Source organism: Alligator mississippiensis, chromosome 3 (assembly GCF_030867095.1).
Source record: "Alligator mississippiensis isolate rAllMis1 chromosome 3, rAllMis1, whole genome shotgun sequence".
NCBI classification, from domain to species: Eukaryota; Metazoa; Chordata; order Crocodylia; family Alligatoridae; genus Alligator; species Alligator mississippiensis.
In genome coordinates this window covers 284,066,673-284,088,699 of record NC_081826.1, presented here as the reverse complement: position 1 = coordinate 284,088,699, position 22,027 = coordinate 284,066,673, and the positions used below count along the sequence as shown (strand labels likewise).

At 39.0% G+C, this 22,027-nt stretch overlaps 1 protein-coding gene across 3 annotated transcripts in view; it reads left to right on the top strand.

Annotated features, from left to right (window-relative positions):
• WDR7 (WD repeat domain 7) overlaps positions 1 to 22,027 on the top strand; it is a 320,960-nt gene that overhangs the window by 203,043 nt on the left and 95,890 nt on the right. For all 3 annotated transcript variants that reach the window (XM_019496018.2, XM_006272610.4, XM_019496017.2), the window contains exon 21: positions 18,175 to 18,361. In XM_019496018.2, coding sequence (XP_019351563.1) covers positions 18,175 to 18,361 — 187 coding nt within the window. The remainder of the gene's footprint in view (positions 1 to 18,174; positions 18,362 to 22,027) is intronic.

Sequence of the window (22,027 nt, the reverse complement as noted above, 5' to 3'; positions counted from 1 at the left end):
TTTTGTGAACAACTGCCACTAATATGAGAGAGGGTTTTTAATTTGGCCCAAAGAACTTTAAAAGTTACAGATAATTGTAATATAAAAGGTTTCTGAGTCCAACCCATTTAATCAAGCTGCATTAACGTAAAGAAGAGTAGTTAAGAATATGGTTATCATTGCAAAAATTGTTGTTTTTAAATACTGTGATATTTGTATTAAACTAGAGCAGTTTAATAGTGTTACAGCATTAATTTTAACAGTTGGATATGAAAGTTTAAAATGTAATGTACAATTGAGAGCAAAGGATATTGACTTTTTTCTTCCTTACTGTATTGTAAACAAAATTTTGGGGGGAAAAATCATTTACTGTTTTCATAGCACTGTAATACAGTTTCATAGTCAGAGTGAGGATGCACTTAAGCTGGCATAGTTGGGTTCTCTCCATAAATTGAAACAAGCCAGATCTAAAGCTCATTTACTGTCTTGGAACAGAATTGATCTTGCTTTCACATTTGATTCCCCCACTGCAGATTTTGAGAGGAAGAAAAATAGCTTTGTTAGGTCAGTTTAGCTAGGCCAGAGTTGGACAGAAAAGACTAGCAAGCCAAGTGTTATAAACATTTTTTTTTCTCCTTTCGCTTTCTTTCTTATGGATTTTTGTAACACAACTGATTTTAATATAATTTAATGGAGTCCATGTTGCTCCACTGATTAAGACCCTTCACCATTTGTAATTTACAAAGCAATGCATGTATTTATTATCTCATAGAAAATACTATCAACTTGTTATCTCTGGGATTAGTCTTTTTGAAGTATGAGACACCTTTGTTTAACCTGTAAGGTTTGGTATAAGAGTAATTAATATCGGTAAAGTTTCTATTTTGTTGACATCAAATAATACTTATAGTCTTGTAATTCTTCAAACTGTATTTGAAGAATACAGTGTTTGTTGGCTGTGTTCAAATAGTAGGGCTTCTAAAATTGTAATGCTGACTACCCTATAATAAAAGACTCTCTGCTTTCTAGGGAAAAAGCAGTTTTTGAGAAAACATTAAAGTTTTAAGCTTCAGAGACATTATAACCTGAAAGACAAATTCTGCCTTGTGTTCCTCCTCATGAAGCCAACAAAGGATATATAGGATATAAGAGAAAAAATGGTGCAGTAGGATGCTATCCATATGTCTTTCACTTCAGTATATTGTTATCGTGATATTAAATCTTCATTGTTCTCAGTCAGCATCTTTGATATTTTTACATTTGTAAAAACAAACTTAATAGGAGCCCTAAGCCATGTTGTAATTGGGATAACCTCCTTAAAACATGCATATTTCTGTTATTTTACATTCTACTGCTTCACAGACAGATTAGTATCTCCAATGAACTATTAATCAATTAATTTAAAATATTTAAATTTGCCATTTATCAAATTAATAAAAAATTAAGTCATTAAAAATAGAAATGAATTAATTAATTAAAAAAAAATCAAATATTCCAGAACTGCTTTATTTTGCTGTTTATGTCCTGAATAGAAGATAACATTGTAATTTTTCTGTGGGGTCATTTTGCCACTGACTCTAAGATTAAAAAAAGTGACAAAATAATATCACTTCACCTACACAATGTTTCAAAAATACATTAGAGTTTCTATGCCACCTCAGTGAGATAGGAGGGGTTATATTTGAGTCCTAAGTGAAAGGAAAGCAGCAGCCAAAAATATTACAACTGTTGTCTAACCCATAAGACATGAGGCAGCTAATTGCTCCCTTTCCCTTTTGAAATTACTCAGACTGAGCTAGATAGTAGTTATTGATTTAATGTACAGTAAATGTCCTATTGTTCTCTACACATCAATATGGCAGGTAAGTGTAGATTGGGTCCTGACTGACAACATTTACTTCATCAAAAATATTAAGAGGAACTAATTCTGAAGCAATGGCACAAAATTACCAGCAGAGATGCAATAAAACAGTGCAAGTCTTTTTACACATGGTCAGTGCACATACCATATAAACAAATATATTCTCTGGCCCACAGCACAAAATGTCTACAAAATAATTTAGACTTTTTAAAAATCATCCGTTTTATCTGTCTTTTTTCATCTGCACATGTATGAGTTTAATGATAAAGCATTAATGATAAAAGCCTACAAAGAATACAGCAGCTCTGCAGATAAGCGTATTTGTTGGGTTTGGTGCCATTTCATATACAGTTCTGTTACAGCCACTATGGTTCATTTGGAAAATATTTCTTTTTTTTTTCCTCTTCTTATGTAGAAGCAACTCATATTTTAATTCTAAAATATATCTTGTTCTTTACAGAAATCAGTCTCCATCAGGAACAACATGGCTTCTTAATAACATACACATGCTGTTTTAGAAAAGACCAAACAATGTACATATTGCTTATGTTAATCTTAAAATGTGGAGGTGGTTGCACACACGTGTGCATGCTCACGCTCTCTCTCTCTCTCTCTCGCTTGCTCTCTTTCTGTCTCTCTCTCTTTTATTTCCTTTGCATCTTTTGGGGAGAATGGTGTATAACATACTTCAGCAGGAGGTCAAAGGGGAACAGTTAAGACCATCAGAAACTGAGTTGAGGAAAATCAATTTAAATGTCAGGAAGAAATTACTGCTGACATGGAACGTCAACTAAAACATTGACGAAAGTTCCAGAAAAAAAGATACAAGTTAAATCTGAATACAATTACAAAAAATTTTACTCTTTCTTTTTTATAATTATTTCATTAGAGGATCTCCAAAGTTGAATACTTGACATGTGTTAATGAATTTAGGCCTAACAAGTATCCCCATGTGAGACAGAAATCATCTTCTCCTTATAGTTGAACAGACTGATGCATGCAGTGTAAATTCATTGCGCTGGGACCATAAGGCTGCTGGCCTCATTTCTTTTTCTTTGTGGGATCCATCTTGCATCTGGCTGTCTAAGAATTTACACTTCCGTCATTACCATAGCATCTCACCATCCACTTGGGTGTGCAGTAGGTCAGGAATTAATTTCATTCAGAGAGAGAGAGAGTGACTTGTTCTAACTGCTGCAAATCATCCCCTTGAAATACTACAAAAACACATAGGAACTTAGTGGAGAGTGCAGTGTTTTTCTGTCCCTCCCTCTCCTTCCCAACTACTAGTAAGAGGGGGAGAGAGAGGAAGGAAGGTACAATATCCACTTGCTCTCTGCCACTTTTACTTAGTCAGGGCTCAGTCTTATGGCAAAGTACAAGACAAGAATCAAGAGATAAGTGTTCTCTTCTTATCTGCACCACTGATTTTTCTGCATAGCCTTGAGCAAGTCATTTAATCTGCTTCCCCATTTGCAAAATAGATTAATACTCACACCACCCAAATAATACTTACCACTAAGATCCTGTCGTGCAGTGAAAGGCACTGTAGAAGTGCAAAGTATTGTTATAATATACTGGAAATACTTGTGCGCGCATGCACACACACACACACATATATGAGAATCGGAATATCAAATATATATTTGATATTCCGATCATAGTTTGATTCTCAGAGATATATTTTAAAGGTTAAATGTAAACAAATTTTATTCAGGTCAGTGCCTACCATGCTGGGCTTTTTGGGGGGCTTTTTTTTGGACTTTGATTTGTTTTTCCTCATTACCTACCCATTATTCCCAATGTGTTCCCAATGTAAGTTTAAAGAAATAGTTGTGTTAGAGCTGCAAAATAGTACAAAATGATCAAGCACGGAATTTTTTGGTGACAAATTTGCCCTATCCTATATATTAGAATATGTTTTTTAACTTTAAGTTGAGAACTCTGTTTTCCTGTTGATTTCTGTTTTTATTTTGCTTCCTTGAAGGGTGTGGGGGCAGGGGGAAACTTAAGAAGAAGAAGAAAAAAAAAATGGACCATTTCAAAGAAAAAATGAAAAATTTCCCCATGCAAAAAGCTTTGGTACTTCCTTCCAAATCGCTGCATTACTTGTCTCCTCTTAACATGCTACTGCTTATATGTACATCTATACAAAATGAAATGTCTTAAACTAAAATCTTTTCCTGAGCTACACTCCTGCCAAGTTCCTGCCTGAAATACTATTGTCTGTAGAGTAGTAGCTTGAGTATTTTCACTGAAAGAAGCTATTTTTATGATGTTTATTTTTAAACATTTTTTCATAATTGCTGACACCTGTTGGTCGCTGCTATTCCTGTCTTGCCTTGTAGATTTTTTGCAAAAGACTAGAGAACTCTAATCACTTCAGTGGCAGTTTATGGCCGTGAATGTCACCTTTTCCTAGATATAGGCGAAGACGGCTTCAGTCTGTTCCAAAGTATTGGGTATCATCTGTGATTTTAGCCATGCAGCCAAGCCAGGTCAGCACAGAAATGTATTTAAACATAAGATTTAACGAGCGTTTGTTTGGCAAATGTGTCGATATTGATAGCTTTATATCATCCTTAATTAGTAAGTAGATTTGCTAATAGACATTTTATAAATATCAAGAATTCAGCATCAGCACAGACCTGCTAATGCAGTCTTTGGCTACTGTAGCAAGGCTGATGTGTATTGGCGAATTCGCATTAGCATAGCTGCTACTTGTCCTGCACTAGATAATGGACTCAAAGGTTAAGAGCAAAGGATCTCAACAGCGCCAATCAGTGAAGCTTTTCCAGGGCTAATTACCTCTTTACTGCGCTGACTCTAATGTGACATGTTTATTGCCTTAACTAACAACTCATTAGCTTAGTTGATGTTTTTGTCAATATTAATTCGTTCATTTAAGCCAAGTCAAAGCTTAAACAAAGATGTCCAGACTGAGAAACGGGCAGCAGAATGACTTTTGTTTAGTTCATCGTTTTTTCTGTAGCTCAAATTAAACAAGATAAATGCCAACCAGAGAAATATTTAGAGTATTTTTGTGAAGGAAGCAGCTGTTTCTCTATGTTCTTACGCCCCAGCCGAATGCCGGGGGTGGTTTTTGTTTTTGTTTCATTTTTGTTTGTTTGGGTTTTTTTTGTTTCTGTAATAGGACATGCATTGTTTAAGAAATCAAATTCAAGTAAATGCAAACATATGCCTCATGCCTCTGTATGTGTATCAGGAAGAAACTTGCTACTCTTTTAATGCACATCTAAAAGAAGGGTAAACATTAATTTTCTAGGAAAGCATGTCAGTTGTTAGTTTCTCTGGAATACTGTATATGGTAGGCAGTTTGTTCAATAAACAAAAATAAGCAAGTCATAGAAATCTAGTGTTAAGAGCTGCCTCAAGAAAAACCTATAAAAATCAATACGTTATCTCTTCCACAATAGTAACTAATTTAAATGAGCATTATTAAAGAGGTAATGTATAATTGCATAGCAATAATGATAAATTAAATATGTTATTTGTCTTTGTACTCATTCACACTTTATTAACACTTAATCGCTAGTTAATTGTCTATTGTAGTGTGGTGTTAATGACAGTCTGCTAGAAACTGTGATAGCTTTTATTATTTTTAGACGGTGCAGAATCAGGACCTGAATTAAAATATGCTGGGCTCATGCTTTGGGTTATCTCTCTTATAGTTACAGTGTCGATTAAAAAGGTGAAAGAAAGGTTAATATTAATTTGCCTGCAACAGAGCAAGGGCTGTTGATTTAGTGTAGTATTGTGATCAGATGCCTCAATCAGCCAGGACTAGGTACAAAAGGGGATGTTAATGTGGCAAAGGCTGGTTCCCAGAGTGGAATCTACAATGCTGAGTTAAGTACTTAGGCTTGTCGTGTAATCCAAGGGAAAAATTAAATGTCTTGCAATGGAATTTACAACACTCATACATTGAACTAAGAGATCATTAAATTCAGGGCTGTAGAGAGGTACCACCAAGGTATAGATTCCCATCCTGAAGTCAAGTGCCTAAGACCTTTTTTTTCAAAAACAGAAGGGAGGTGATGGTAAACTTTTCTTTTAAAAAATTGATCTGAGAAGATGGTAGTGGTGGTGTATCACCCCTTCTTCCTTCCTATTCCCATTTATCTAATAGCCATGTGAAAAGAGCAGTCATCCAGGATGTGAATAATTAAGGTTCAGGTCCCTCCTTCTGTCTTCGACAATTCAAACCCATCTCCAACCTCCTGTGAGAGTCTTTAGCCATAAGATGATAGGTTCTTCGGGGCTGGGGCACTTTCAGTTCATCCTATTGAAGTTGTTAATAATTCTGTAGGCAAGTGGTCAAAGCAGTCACAGGGAAGGGTGTAGTTTTGGGTACCTGTTTAGAGACTTTTCTCTAAAGACTGTGTAATATTAATCTATAGAGGCATATATGTACATGGTGCTTTACAAACTATAAAATTATAGTGACTCTGCCCCAAACAGTTGACAGTTTAAATCAAATAAATGCTGCGCCTTGGGACTGTACTCATAGGGACTAGAAATATATAAGGAGATTGTCACTGCAAAGATCAATGTGCAGTGACTTCACAAAAGTGGGCTGAGTGTATTATTTTCTGTTTGCACTCCATTTTAAAAGATCTTGTGTATATGCTATTGTCAAATCTAATATTTAGTTACTAAGAGATATCAATGGGGATGCAAAAATACAGAAAATTCTCTTTTGGCTAATGTTTTTAACCACACAGTTCATTTCTGGCTGTTGCTTTAAGGGTTTCTTGGAGGAAAAAATTGTTTTCCTAGGCTCTACATCCACTTTGCTGCTGCTACATTCCTATGGTAGTGGTATCTCTACTGCAGGTTTCCCTTACTTTATGCTGTATATGCATTCCTGGAAAAAGGTGCATAACTTGAATTCGCATAAAGGGAACCCACGTTACAATGTAACAAATAGGGATACGTTCCAGGGCCTCAACTGTACTGACCCCCAGCCCCATTTCTGCCATTTCTACAAGACATTTTTGGTACTCATCAATAGCAGACAGTACACACAAGCACCGGGGGGTGGTGAATGTTACCATAATGGGGATGGCAACTACAGAAACACATGTCGCAGATAACTAGCAAGGAGCACAGATCCACACAGGAGACTAAATTTTGGTGTGCATTACTCCCACAATGCACCGCACAAAGCAGCTGACTGTGGGCTTCTACCACACCGATCGCATAAGAATGAATTTACCTCACATATAGCACAGAGTCCTCGCATACGAGTGAATGCACACATACAGAACCTGCATAAAGCGAGGGAAACATGTCATTTTAAGGGTTTGCAGGTCATCTTCGCCACCTCGTTCCTGCCCCACTCCATGTTAACTACCTGCCCCAAAACTCTGCATTGTTGAACTCCATAACAATCGGACTATTTACAGACTTCATTCATATTCCCCTGTAAAGTTATTATGCCTCATTTGGGTCACTTGTGCAGTCAAGTGGGTGAAAAATACTTCCATCTATGCCCTTCCCTTGAGGTGTTCTGGGAATCCTGTTATGTGTCATTGGGTTTTATTCTGACCCCAAATTAGGATGGAATACTTTTTTTTTGCTTAGTTCTTTACCCCAGGATTTTCTGGGGCACATTTGTTTAACCAGACATCCGAATTTGGCCACTTTAGCTTTCTGTTTTCTCTTCCTTTGATAAAATGTGATGCCAAATGTGAATTAAAACGCCGAAAAAACTCCTATAAATTTATGTTTAGATCTTTATATCCAGTGACAGCCAATGCAAATAACTGCTTTCTCTTTCTACAACTCTGTGTCGTTACATTTGAATTCTTTCATAATTAAGACAGTCAATTGAAGTGGAGGAAGAAGAATATAACATGGCATCATGCCACCTGTGCTCTGTGACCTCCATGGCGGAGGAAGGGTTTCATTCACTTGGCACACATTATTAATTCATTTGGCATTCATTGTAATAACATAAATCATCAGAAATTCATTTGGTTTTAAAGTGCATATAATATATAATCTCAAGGGGTTGTCATTGTAATTGAGCTATTAATTAATGTATCATCATTTTAATGTGACCTTTTTTCTTCTGTCTACTATTCAGCTTCTGGAGATAATAGATTGGGGGGGGGGGGGGGTGTGCCTGCGCAAGCGCGTGTTTTCCTCCTGTCTTCAGGATGTTCTGGGGGAGAGAGGGGCGGTGAAAAACATCTCTATGTTAACCAAGGTTAAATATAATATATTCAAATATTCATCAGTGTTTACTTGATGAATACTTCATTCATACTCACTCTTAGTATAGTACATGGGTACAATTAAAGGCATTTTAGAAGTAAATGTTACATTTGCTGTCTGAATACAGAGAGAATGATACCCCATGGTCCATAATTTGTCTTCTATTCTGCTGTATTATTTTCTGTCAAGCTTATTCCAGTGAGGAAATCTCTGTATAAGTTTTCTCGGGGGCTTCTGCCCACTAACTCAAAGAAGAAAAACATCTCTTATGCTCACCCAATGCCTGTGCTGTAGAGGTGTTTATTGTTGACATGCTTCCTAATTCACCCACATTTAGCAGTGACTGCCATCTGTATAGCTCAGTGCCAGGCATAAATTTTTCACTGGACCATCACCAATTCTTTTTCTGTTATTCCACTTTCTCAAGCACTGTTGTGACATGTCTTGGATAAGTGAGAGCATCCCTGAGCTCTCTGCCCCAGTTTATCAGGTTGTCAAGGATTTTCCCACTTGTACATTACTCTTTTTGCTTCATGTGAGGAAGCTGCTTGCAGAGATCTTGCTGTGGGGAGAAGCAAAGTGAAGTTTTCTGGCATCAGCTGAAAACTTGGAAGTTGGAAGGAGCAGCTTTTTAATCAAAGTAAATCAAGTGTAGGTTGTGAATAATATTCATGGTGGGATTAACTTTAGGGGAAATAACTAATGAAATATAACCTTGCACTTCAGAAAGTACTTCATTTTTATAATATTACTCATAGGAGTTACATCTCCTGACAGCCCTAGTCACTGAAATTGAAAGCCATCTCTAGGAGTTCTTCAGATGATATCATCAGAAGGTCATGGGGGATTTTAAATACAGAAGGACACTTAACCTGATTGAAGTCTTCCAAGCACATCACCACATTCACAGCTGCTTAGAAATCAGTGGAATTTTTTTTGTTCAGCCAGTTCCATCAAATGGCTGAAAAATCATTAAAAACAAGTCTGAAAAATGTCATAAAGATTTCTACTAGCTATAGCATTGGAGTTATGTAGCTGTGGTGGACTAGGAATTATGAGAGACGAGGTTTTTTTGTGGGCGATATCTGTTAATGGACCAGTTGCATAGCTGGGATAAACATAGTTGAACTTTTGAATGTGACTCATTCTTCTGGTCTGAAGAGAGGCAAGGGATCTTGTAGGTGATATCTTTTATTAGACAAGTTTTTGAATAAAAACCTGTGTTCTTAAGGTCAGACCTTTTTCAGGTTAGAAACAGAATACTTTGCATTTGACAGTTTGTACAGATACTCATTTTCTTCTGGGAGACTTGCTGTTTTTCCAAGAGAAACCATGAGTGTACAGATGTTCAGGCTTTTTCTCCAAAAGCAAAATTACTGTTTCAGGAGAAATAAAAACCTGGGAACAACCAGAGTTACATCACGTCCAAGAGAGTTTCTCGTCCAACTGACGAGGCCCTGAAGAGTAGAGAGCTTGGAGTGCTGGCACTATGCAGCCAGGGAGTGGGGGGGAGGACCCTATGCACGCATCTCAGCATGCTCTGCAGGCTCCCTTATCTGACTGGCAACCGACGGCAGCAGAGCATAGGGCAGCCCTGATTGGCTGATGCAGACTGTCCATGGTCAGCCTGTGTTTCCCTGAAGCATGGTGTGAGGATAGTGAAGGGGACATTTTCTGTCCCTGCTAGAGCAGCAAAATCGTGTGAGTAACACAGTGTCCCTTAAGGGGGTGTGCAGGGTGCATCCTGGAGGACTGTGTTCTCTTGAGAGAAGCCACAGGATATTTTTCTACTCAGAGAACAAAACGGGGGGAATTCTCCCAGATTAAAGTGTGCCTAAGTCTATTGCAACCATGCAGTTGGTCCTTTACAAAAATATCACCCACAAAAATCCTTACCAACTGTAACTGTATGTAGTATATACTGGCCAAGAATTTAATTTACAATTTGAGTTATAATAAGTTACATTTAGATTGCAAGAGTTTTCCATTATAATGTAAAAAGCTACTGCATTTATTTGGTTTTGTGCATAACAGTTGTTGCATATAAAAAGGTGCAATCAAATTCAGTTTCTTTTTAAAACGGCCAATTAAAATAAGCCATTTTTAATTATAGTAAAATCCAATAGAATCTGGTAGAATCCCTTTCTTTCAAGGTAACTTTATTTTTTATGAAAGCCTTTCTTCCTCGCTTCAAAAATTTTTCAGCTATTTGATTCCTTCCTTGGTAACTGATTATTAGGAAAAATTAAATACTCCAAATGCTCTTCTGGAAAAAAAATCTTTGTAATCAGTCTATCTTCTAATTACAAGGTTCTTCACCTTGGGAAGCAAAACCTGCAGCATGTTTATAGTTGCGTCCCGCTGCCGACGCAAGGGACTTGGGGATCATGATTGACCACAAGATGAACATGAGCCATCAATGTGACGCTGCAGCTAGTAAAGCAAGCAAAACGCTGGCTTGCATCCATAGACGCTTCTTAAGCAAATCCCACGTCACTCTCCCCTTGTACTCGGCCTTGGTGAGGCCACAGCTGGAGTACTGTGTCCAGTTTTGGGCTCCACAGTTCAAAAAGGATGTGGAGAAGCTTGAGAGAGTCCAGAGAAGAGCCACACGCATGATCAGAGGTCAGGAAAACAAACCTTATGATTAGAGGCTGAGAGCTATGGGACTCTTCAGCCTGGAAAAGCGCAGGCTCAGGAGTGATCTGGTGGCTGCCTGTAAGTTTGTAAGGGGTACTCACCAGGATCTGGGGGAACGTCTGTTCACCAGAGCGCCCCAAGGGATAACAAGGTCAAACAGTCACAAACTCCTCCATGACTGTTTCAGGCTGGACATAAGGAAGAACTTCTTTCCTGTCTGAGTCCCCAAGATCTGGAATAGACTGCTGCCAGAGGTGGTTCAAGCACCTACTTTGAATGCCTTCAAGAGACATTTGGATGTTTATCTTGCTGGGATCCTATGACCCCTGCTGACTTCCTGCCCCTGGGGGGTCAGGATCTTCTGAGGTCCCTTCCAGCCCTAATGTCTATGAAATCTATGAAATATGAAATCTACTTTAATTTGTTTAAACAAGTAATAGGTAGATATTTTTCAGGAGGAATTGGATCATTTCACTTGATTGCATTTCTATAAAGTAATGATATCAGGATTATTTAAGTGTTCTCTACCATTCTTTTTAGGATTCTGTATGACATGCTGCTTGTCCATCTGGTTCAAATGAATGGGTCATCTGCTGTATCTTGCATAGGTACTACTTGCAGAGCAACTATTACTGTCACAGAGACTATTTTAAAATAGGAAAAGATTGGACGCATTGTTATTTTTGTTAATGGAATTCAAACCTTTCATTTTTAGGGTCAATTTGGCCGAGGCCATGGGACCAAAAGACAATTACCATCTTTTGACAGGCCAACATCCTTCTTAAAATATACTGGCAGACAGGTACCCACATCACAAAAATATGTTCATGGATGATAGTGTTGGAATGATATTGTAGCCATGATGATACAGGAAATATGCAAGAGGAGAGGAATTTTGTGGGTAATATCTGTTATTGGACCAACCTTTTCAGATGACCTGAAGAAGAGTGCACTGCATTTGAATGCTTTTTTTATAAAGTCTATTCCACCATGCAGTTGGTCCAATAAAAATATCACCTACAAAAACTCTTGCCTCTGTCACCGATGATAAAGTTTTTTATAACCTGAAAGGAAAAGGGAAAGGTCAAAATTTGAGTACCATTGAAGAGAGAACAGCTCTTAATCACTAGATATTTTTACTCTAGATCAGATTGAAGCCTAAGTCAAATGATGTGCTGAAGATGGTGCACGTCCTGTCCTGTGTAGATATAGATTTCAGTTTGGGGCTGCCATTCCTACATTATATGTGTGTAAATAATATAATTATATTATATAAATACATATATAAAAAAGGCTGGCTTTTCAACAAGGACATTATTATTTGGATATTACAACTTCATATAGTTCAGTATATCTCTGGCATAAGAGAAAAGGAAAAAAGTAATTGATAACTGAATTATTGATATAGGTTTCTCAAATTGTGTCAACAGGTTCATGAAATTGTCATAATTTACTTAATTGCCTATCAGCAGGAAATAAATTTACCTTTACGAGTAATCTCGTATAGCAGTCCTTTCTTACTAAGGCAAACCTTAAACATTACATCAATTCAAATCCATGTTTGAGACTTACAGGTGTATATTGTATGTAAGAGTATTTTAGATAAAATGTTTGTGGTTCAAGTCTGCCTGTATCTACCCAGCTCTAAAATTCTATCTTAATTCAATTGCAATACATGCAGATTTCTAGGTAGAATTTTTGTTCCTTTAAATAAATCTGTCTGCTTTATAAATGATCTTTAGAGTTTCTATTAAATGCCAGTATACAGACACTCCAGACATTTTCATGGTAGTTTCTTACCTTTGTCAAGATCTCTTCCTGTAGAATGGCTACTATTTCTGCTTCCCCAACTTCAGAATGTCTAATAAGCAACTGGAAAAACAAACACCCACAACCGGGCTAAGACCATAGAATCATAGAAAAGTAGGGCTGGAAAGGACCTTCAGAGGTGATCTAGTCCCGTCCCCAGCCAGGGGCAGGATCATCCCTATCCAAACCATCCGATACTAATCTGCTGTCTAACCCAGTGATTCTTGACCAGGGATCAGCCAGATCCACTGAGGGATGCCGCAGGAGATCTGCAGAGATAAGCAAATAAAGGCAGCCCCAGGCTCCATGTCTCAGGAGATGAGCAGATTAAGGGTAGGCTCAGGTTCTCCCTGGCTGGCCAGTCCCCAACCCTACTGTCTAGCCACTTTATAAAGAGATAAGCACTGTAATAATTTTTTTGAAATGAGGTGAAGCTCAATTCACAAAAGTTATGAAGGGGTACCTTGAGTCTAATGAGGCGCATGTCTTGATTCAAAAAAGTTTAAGAACCACTGGTCTAACCTATTTGTAAGACTACACAATCAACACTGACACAACCACAAGAAGAAATTTCAAGAAGAAATTGAACACCAAACAAACATTGGTCACGGGGACCAAGGACTAGCTGTACTTATGCTTTACTATGGGTTTTTCTCAAGCTTCTTGGCTTTCCTGATTGCCGTATGGAGTTGGAAAGCAATTCTTTCCTCTACCAGTGCTACATGTCTCAGGGTTCCTCCTCCCGCCCCCCTCCCCACCACTGTCCTTCGAAGGGTTGGCATTGGGAAGCGCTGGGGATTTGATGGGTGAGCCAGTGCTCCTTCTGAGTCTTAAACCTAGAGGTTCCTGGCTAGAGGGTTTCGCTCCTGAACTCAGGGTCATACTGATTGCCAAATCTGAGATCAGGGAAGAATTGTACCTGATGGTCAGATTGATATGTACTAAGGGGTCTTTTGCCTCTCGGAGCTGTTGTAGTTAAAGTGCCTGCAGCGTCTTGTACATCTGTGTCCTCACACTTTAAAATGGTGGTGGGGATGCTTCAGTGGGCTTCAGTTAAAGTGCCCCTACTGCCATTTTGAAGCATGGGGACATTGATACATGAGACATGGAGGCTGATGGAGTATGCTGACACGTGCATGCTGGACACAATGTTGGTGTTCCAGTCATAAGAGCTGTCCCACCAGGTCTCTGATACCAGTCAGATCACAGTTCCTTTCACAGGTTGTGACTTCCTCAGCTCATCTTATTTGTTCCCCATTTTTTATATTTGTATACATTTATCAGATGTATTTTGTATTCCAACCTACTTGTTTCCCTTTTGCATCATTTATTGTTGTCCTGTGGCTCTCTGGCCCTTTCTCACATAAGTAGTAGCTTCTGACCTTTTCCCCTTTGGATTGCTCATTCTGTTATTGGAGGGTTTTGTTCTCAGTCTCCTGTGGGACATAGTTTAAATCCCTCCTTACACTTAGTTAAATGATGCCCAAAGATCTGGTTAGTTCTGGTTAGATGGATCCCATTTCTTGATAGACTCATAGAAAGCTAGGGTTGGAAGGGACCTCAGGAGGTCATCTAGTCCAACCCCTTGCTTAAAGCAGGACCATCCCCAACTTGATCATCCCAGCCAAAGCTTTGCCTAGCCAGGTCTTGCAAACCTTCAAGGATGGAGCAGGTTACCACTTCTCCGGGCAACCTGTTCCAGTGTTTTACTACCCTCCCAGTGAGAAATGTCTTCCTAATATCTAACCTAAACTTCCCTTGCTGCAACTTGAGACCATTGCTCCTTGTTCTGTCATCTGCCACCACTGAGAACAGTTCAGCTCCATCCTCTTTTGAACCCCACTTCAGGTAGTTGAAGGCTGCTATTAAGTCCCCTCTAAGTCTCCTCTTTTCTAGACCACATAAGCCCAGTTCCCTCAGTCTTCCCTCATAAGTCATGTCCTCCAGCCCCCTCACCATTTTTGTTGCCCTCTGCTGGACTCTCTCCAATTTGTCCACATCCTTTCTGTAGTGGGGGGCCCAAAACTGAACAGAGTACTCCAGATGCGACCTCACCAACGCTAAATAGAGGGGAAGAATCACTTCCCTTGACCTACTGGCAACAAACCTACCAATGCAGCCTAGGATGCCATTGGCCATCTTGGCAACAATGACACACTGCTGGCTCATATTCAGTTTATTATCCACCATAACCCCCAGGTCCTTTTCTGCAGGGATGCTGCCCAGCCAGTCAGCCCCCAGCCTGTACCTGTGCATGGGATTGTTCCATCGTAAGTGCAGGACTTTGCACTTGTCCTTGTTGAACCTCATGAAAGTCCTTTTGGCCCAATCCTCCAATTTGTCCTAGTCTACCCTCCAGCATACCTACTACTCTCCCCTTCTCCCCCAGCTTAGTGTCATCTGCAGACTTGTTAAGGGTGTGCTCTATGCCATCTTGCTTGTTGTTGATGAAGACATTGAACACAACCAGTCCCCGGACCAACCCCTAGGCCACTCCACTTGATAATACTGGCTGCCAACTAGACATCGAGCCATTGATTACTGTTCTTGGAGCTTGATGCGCCAACCAGTTTTCTATCTACCTTATAGTCCATTCATTCAGCCCGTACTTCCATAGCTTGCCTGCAAAATGCTGTGCTACGTACACCCCATCCACCAGTCTCCCTGCATCTACAGAGCCAGTCATCTCATCATAGGCAAACAGGTTGGCCTGACTTGCCCCTGGTGAATCCATGCAGACTGTTCCTAATCACCTTTTTCTCTGCCAAATGCTTAGAAATGGATTCCTTGAGGATCTGCTCCATGATTTTTCCAGGGACTGAAGTGAGGCTGACTTGTCTGTAGTTCCCTGGATCCTCCTTCCCTTTCGTAAATATGGGCACTATGTTTGCCCTTTTCCAATTATCCAGCACCTTTCCAGATTGCCAGTGAGTTTTCGAAGATGATGGCCAATGACTCTGCAGCCACATCAGCCAACTCCCTCGGCACTCTCAGGTGCTGGCCCCATGGACTTGTACATCTGGTCCCCATGGCATTCCACATCGCCCTGTGTACATGTACACATGCAGCTTTTCTAAGTAGTCCCCAACCTGTTCTTTCACCTCTGAGGGCTACTCACCTCCTCCCCAGACTGTCCTGCCTGGTTCAGTAGTCTGGGAGCTGACCTTGCCTGTGACAACCGATGTGAAAAAGACACTGAGCACTTCAGCCTTTTCTGTATCCTGTCACAAGCTTGCCTCCCCATTCAGTAAGGGACCCACACTGCTCCTGATCCTCCTTTTGCTACCAGAATACTTGTAGAAACCCTCCTTGTTACCCTTCACATCCCTTACTAGCTGCAACTCCAATTGCGCTTTGGCCTTCCTGACTTCATCTTTGCATGCCCAAGCAATGCTCTTATTCTTCCTAGTTATTTATCTAAGTTTCCACTTCTTACAAGCTTTCTTTTTGTGATTTAGTTTATTGAAGAGTTTCCTGCTAAGCCCAGCTGGTCTTCGGCCATACTTGCTAGTCTTTCTATACTTTGGGATGGTTTGTTCCTGCACTCTCAGTAAGGCTTCTTTAAAGTACAGCCAGCTCTCCTGAACTCCTCTCCCCCTCATTCTGGCTTCCCAGGGATAGCAGCCCTCCTCCTCAGAACATCCACCTAGTGAAGAAATCCAAAGCCTCCACATCAACACCACTCTCTCAGCCACATGTTTTCTTCCATGATGCATTAGTCCCCACCTGGTCCCTTGCTTTCCACCGGGAGGATTGATAAGAACCCCACTTGTTCTCAAAACTCCTTAATCCTCCTGCCAGAGCCTTGTAGTCTCCTCTGATCTGCTCAATGTCATGCTTAGCAGTATTTTTGATACCTACATGGACTAGCAGGAAAGGGTAATGGTCTGGTGGATGGATGAGCTTCGGCAGTCTTTTGGTAACATCTTGAATATGAACCTCAGGCAGACATGACACCTCCCAGGATCCTAATTATGGACAACAAATTGGTGCCTTTGTACCCCTCCGAAGGGAGTCTACAATTACTACCACTGTTCTCTTCTTTCTGTGTTCAGTGGTCTTACAGCCTCCATCCCTGGAGCCCTTCACTTACTGCTCTCTAGACTGCTGAGTCCTCTGGATCTTGCCTGCTGGTGTCCTCATCTCTGCCCCCTTTCACCAGCTGTTCCACTGCAGAGTGCTTAGAAGCACTTGTCGACTTCTACCTGTTCCTCTTGAATTTTGGGTATCCATCTCCTTGTCGTCACATGTTGCCACTTATCTTCTATTAGCATCTCCAGTGCCAGCCTCATATGACTCTTATCCAAGAAGTGTCTGTTTTCTTTGATAACATGCAGTGTGGATACCTGTGCTTCCAACTCTTCAATCTTTTCCTCCAACATAGACACCAATTTACATTTAGTACCTGTCATCAGTGGTTTGCTGTCTGGTTTGTATAAATTCAAATGAATGCAAATTAACAGTACTTCCCCACATTTTGCATAACCATCACCAATACCCATCCACTACATACATACTCCCAAAAATAAAACCTACATATACAGAAAAAATAGTTGAATCTTGGTCTTATCATATATCTGTTGTATTTAGAAAAGCTATTTCAAATTTCATTTTTTTAAGGAGAGAAGGTTTTGATTGTTGTGATCTAGTCTCTGCCTCAGGGTGAGGGATATAATAATACCTACTGATCTCCTAGAGGTAATGTTAAAGATTGTTTCATATTTATAGAGCAGTTACTTATAATAATACTTTCAAGTTTAATTCCTTTATTTTTTTATTTTATTTTTAAAAATAGCTTCTTGCACTTGCTTCTTTCTCATATATCTGCATGATCCTCCCCACATGAAATGGTCCTATAGGAAGAATATAATAAGGATGTAATCAATAGACTTCTATAGACATTACTATACACTCTAATAGAGAGTGATCTCTCTTCTATATTTTTAACTGACCTAAAGGGTTTTATATTAGGGACATAGGTCTTTATTAAATTCTATTGAATGCTTCAAAAATGTTATAAAAAAAACCTGTTGCCATTTTTCTGTTAGATTCTTCAGAGTTCTGGGCTCCAGCCTTGTAGACTGACAACTTCTGATAGAAAAGCCACTGTCACTCCTTCAGAGAGAAGCCTTCCTACAGTTGCCTCACTTTAGAGCATGTCTGTTTATGCATCTGTTTGTCTGCCTGTCTTATGTTCTTTAACTCTGGGATTGCAGTAGTTCATTCACTAGAGATCTGAAATATCATTTATCTAAAACATACAATTTTATATGTTCCAATCCTGCAAAAGTATTCATATAGTATTCAAGATTGTTATTAATCCTTTGTATTGTCACAACACCTTAGGGATTCTGTTGTGTTAAACTATATAAACATACAGCAAACCAGTGGTCTCTGCACCAAATAGCTTACAGTTATTCAGTAGAATTGATGTAGGCCAAACCTTGCATCTCTGCTTTCACTGACTCCAGTGGTAATCAGTAGGTGTGAAGTCCTGCCCTTTTACAAGAGCAGACCCTATTGTTGTACTTGGTGAACAACTTTCCATACTGGATTTGTGGCAAACATTTCCAAAGAACAAAAAATCAATTTGGTAGGTTTCTTTTCACTGTGCTAAGTTTTTCTCTTGTTCTGTATGGCAGGCAAGGCATTGACATTTCTGCTGCTGCAGCCACCCAGCCCCAAACTTCCTCCACACAGCACCATTCGCAGAACTGCAATTGATCTGATTGGGCGAGGTTTTACTGTATGGGAGCCATACATGGACGTCTCTGCTGTATTAATGGGCCTTTTGGAGCTCTGCGCTGATGCTGAGAAACAGCTTGCTAAGTATGTATTTAAATCAATAATTTCTTTGGAGGGCTTTCAGGTGTTTGTATTCTGATTTGTTTCTCATAATGTTAACATCTAAAAAATATAGATATGGAATCCATAATATTTAATTAGAAAATGGGAAAAGCATCTTCCTTGTGTTTGAGCAGGTTGAAATTTGACATTGGACCAAGCTGTGGTCTCAGTTCTGTGTCAGTTTTCTGGGTTTTGCAGTCTTTTCCTGCTATAGTACATGATCTCAAAAGGGGAATGGTCTACCCACAGAGAGCTGTTGACATGGAAATTGAGACAGTATTTACACATGTATAGTTACTAGTTTGTCACCATTTTGGACATACCCTATTATCCGCTGTAGATAGTTGATGGATATTTGGCAGGCTCTTTGGGGTATCAGGTACTCACCTAGATCATTCAGTTGTCAAATTTGAGAAGAAGAACCCATTAAATATTTTGTTAAAAAAAAATATATTTGTTTATTCAGCCTTGCCTTGAATCTGAAGAGTAATTACTTTCAGAAGCTTTTTACACTAGCGTCACTCAAGAACGTCTATTTTGTTTCTGAGGTTTTAGCAGCTACTGCCTTATCATGTGAATGAATAATTTTGAGTACTTTAGAAAATACATTTCAAAAGATTGTTGTTTTATTTAACAGTATTATTTAACGTATGTGCATGCAGCCTTACTCATGACCGTCTGTCCTGACTTTTCTCAACTAAACTTGGTTTCCATAGGTAGCCTCTAGATAATTTATAGATTTAAAGAGTCCTATGAAATCATAAACTCAGTGGACTACATCCTCTCTCTTGGGTCAAAAAGAATCTTTTTCAAGTATCCTGGCAGCCTATTTTGTATATAATCCACTTTATATATAGGTATTTGCAGTCAAACTGCAACAGATTATAAAAGAAAATTCTCGTGCAAATCTGCCCCCTTTCCAAAAGCTTTCAAAATTATGTGTACCAACTTGGTCGACATAGTGCTGCAAGAATGTGTTGCAAGATTTGCATTAGTTTTTCTTACGTTCCCTCTGAAAACATTGTAAAAGAAAGAAATCACTGAGAAAAGCTGTATTACTCCACTCCTCTTTCATCCTCTTGTAGCTGTCTCTTGCAGATACAAAGGTGTATGAATATCCTTTTTTTTCCCCATAGATGTCAGTCCTGACATTTTGCTGACAGATCTCTTTCCAGCTTTTCAGGGTGGTTATATTACACACAGCAAGTCCATTGAGTTCAGTGGTTTACTCCTAATTCAAATAGTCAAATGAAATGAGAATCAGGCCATCAGTTCCATAGCAGGAACATCTAGAATTTGTCATTGTGAGATGATTTTACTTCTAATTGGGGTGAATTCTTTAGAAAACAACATATTTATTTTGATTGACTTATTCCATGTTTATTTAATCAGAGAAAAGCATTGTCTTCACAGAGTTCATGTGCCTAGCACTGCTTTTCACAGCATCCCCACAATGAAGCAAATTGAAGATGACTTTTCCTTAACTCTGCTTTATTTTTGTTTGATTGCTTAGTCTTCTTAAAGGAGGAAATAGTGTGGTTACTGTAACTCTGACACTATTTGTTATTTGAATTCATGTCAATTTCTCAAGCAAATTGACTTGTAAAAGGAAAAGTATTTGTTTTGTGTGATTTCTACATGTATTATATTGTTTTATGGGTGTTTGCATCCTACAAGCCAGGCCATGTTGACTTGATGTGAAGCAGACAACATATTGAACTAACTGAAATGAAGCTGTTTATTAGAGTCCAGCTTGATAGGATGTACAATGTAGATTGCTTTCAGAAGCCACTGGCAGGGAAATCACCAAAGGCGTTGTGATGGATGGATGAAGGTTAACAGGTTGAACCTAGGCTGCTTTAGGTCTTTTCTTCCTTTCTAGGAATGGTAAGTAGTACCCATTTTGCAAACAAAAGGATTAGTACAACTGCATAAGGTAAACACTAAGCTGCAAGTGCATAAAGATAGCACAGAGGCTGGATCTGCCAGTGCAAAATAAAAATACTGCATTTATGGACAGGAGCCCTGGTCTTTTGTAACAATGGCATGGGAAGCAGGTGGATCCCTTGTATTTGAGAGCCTCTGCCTCATCCCAGCAATCTAAAGGGAAGCAGTGATTCCTGGAAATTTTATGGTGGTAAAACAACCCAAAATCATTGGGCAGTGTTTGGCAGCTGCTGTCAAGTCTCAGTGAGCCCAAGCACTGCTGGAAAACCAGTTGGTGCTTATTGAAATCAGATGCTGCAAATGCTTATTCGGGTTCTGATGCAGCAGATTCCATTGAGCGGTCCCTATATTTCAACCATTCTCTCAGATGCAGTATGTTTTCCTCCTTGCTATGAATGCTAGATATCCAGAAGGATACAGTAGAAGGGGCAGGGAGGGGGACAACGAACATTATGCCTTTGTGTTAGCCTGTACAAATCGTTGGAGCATTATTTTAAATGAGGAAGGTACTGTGAATTAAATCATGATTTAAATGTTGAGCCATGTAAGTTGTTTCAGGATGGAAGTGATGCAGTTGAGTTTCTTTATCCATGTAAGAATGCAAGGAACAGCATTATGCATGTGCTGGGCTAGAAGTAATGCAACTCAGAGAAGCCACATAGAAAAAAAAATGACAGCAGGAATGCATCTGTCAGCTGACATACACGTGGTAATAGATGAACAAAAAATGTGGATGTGTAGTAAGGAGAACCAATATATAATAAATACAGAGTTATCGAAGGCAGAAACAAATTTAGGGGCTGAGTCAAGGGCAGATGTTGAAGATGGAGCAGTTATTAATTGTTCATGGAGTACTCACTAGCACGTGCACAGGCGCACACACAAACACACACACACACACATATATATATTAAAAAAATATATATACATATAAAGGCATGTGTGTCCCTTGCACTCTGAAAAGGCAAATCAATGTGAATGTGTAGAGGAAAGAGTTGCAAGAAACAATCAAGCTGCTTAGTTAATGATTGGTTGAATTCTTATCTTACACGTTTTTAATATTAAGTTGTATTATGAGAGTTATGCAAGATAGGGGAAAAATTAACATTCAGCCTTTTGTTATCATCCAGCTAATATTCTAAAGCAATTGCATTTCAAATGTGTGATAAGAAAGTATCTGAGTAAGTAAAAGCAAGTGTAGAATTACTCAGGACCCTGAAGTCAAGGGCAGAAATTTTGAGCTTGATGCTGTGAAGGAACTTGAAGCAAGAGTGGGCCCCCCTGCATTGTGTTGCTTCTCAGTGGAGATCCATTTGTTATGGTTTGATGGATAACAGGAATACTTTTCATATATTTTGGGACTAATGCAACACAAAACTATTTTAATGGACATTAGTGCATGAGTATACTGTTGATAGTAAAAAATAGCACAATAGTTCACTGCCTAAAATGCCGTTTATTTGTGTCCTATGTTTGCTGCTTCTTATCCAGTGAATGTATTATCATGCATTACTATTAGCATGTAGAAATTAAAATAGTGTAGAACTTGTCTATTAAATGTGCCACCTTTTGCCCTCTGTCTTGTCTTGGCAACTAGGATGAACTGGAATTGAAATTTTTTACTCTGAGGTTAAATCATAGGACTTGATCCTGCATGCCAACTTTTTAAAATAATGTTACTCACTTGAGTAGTCTCATTGA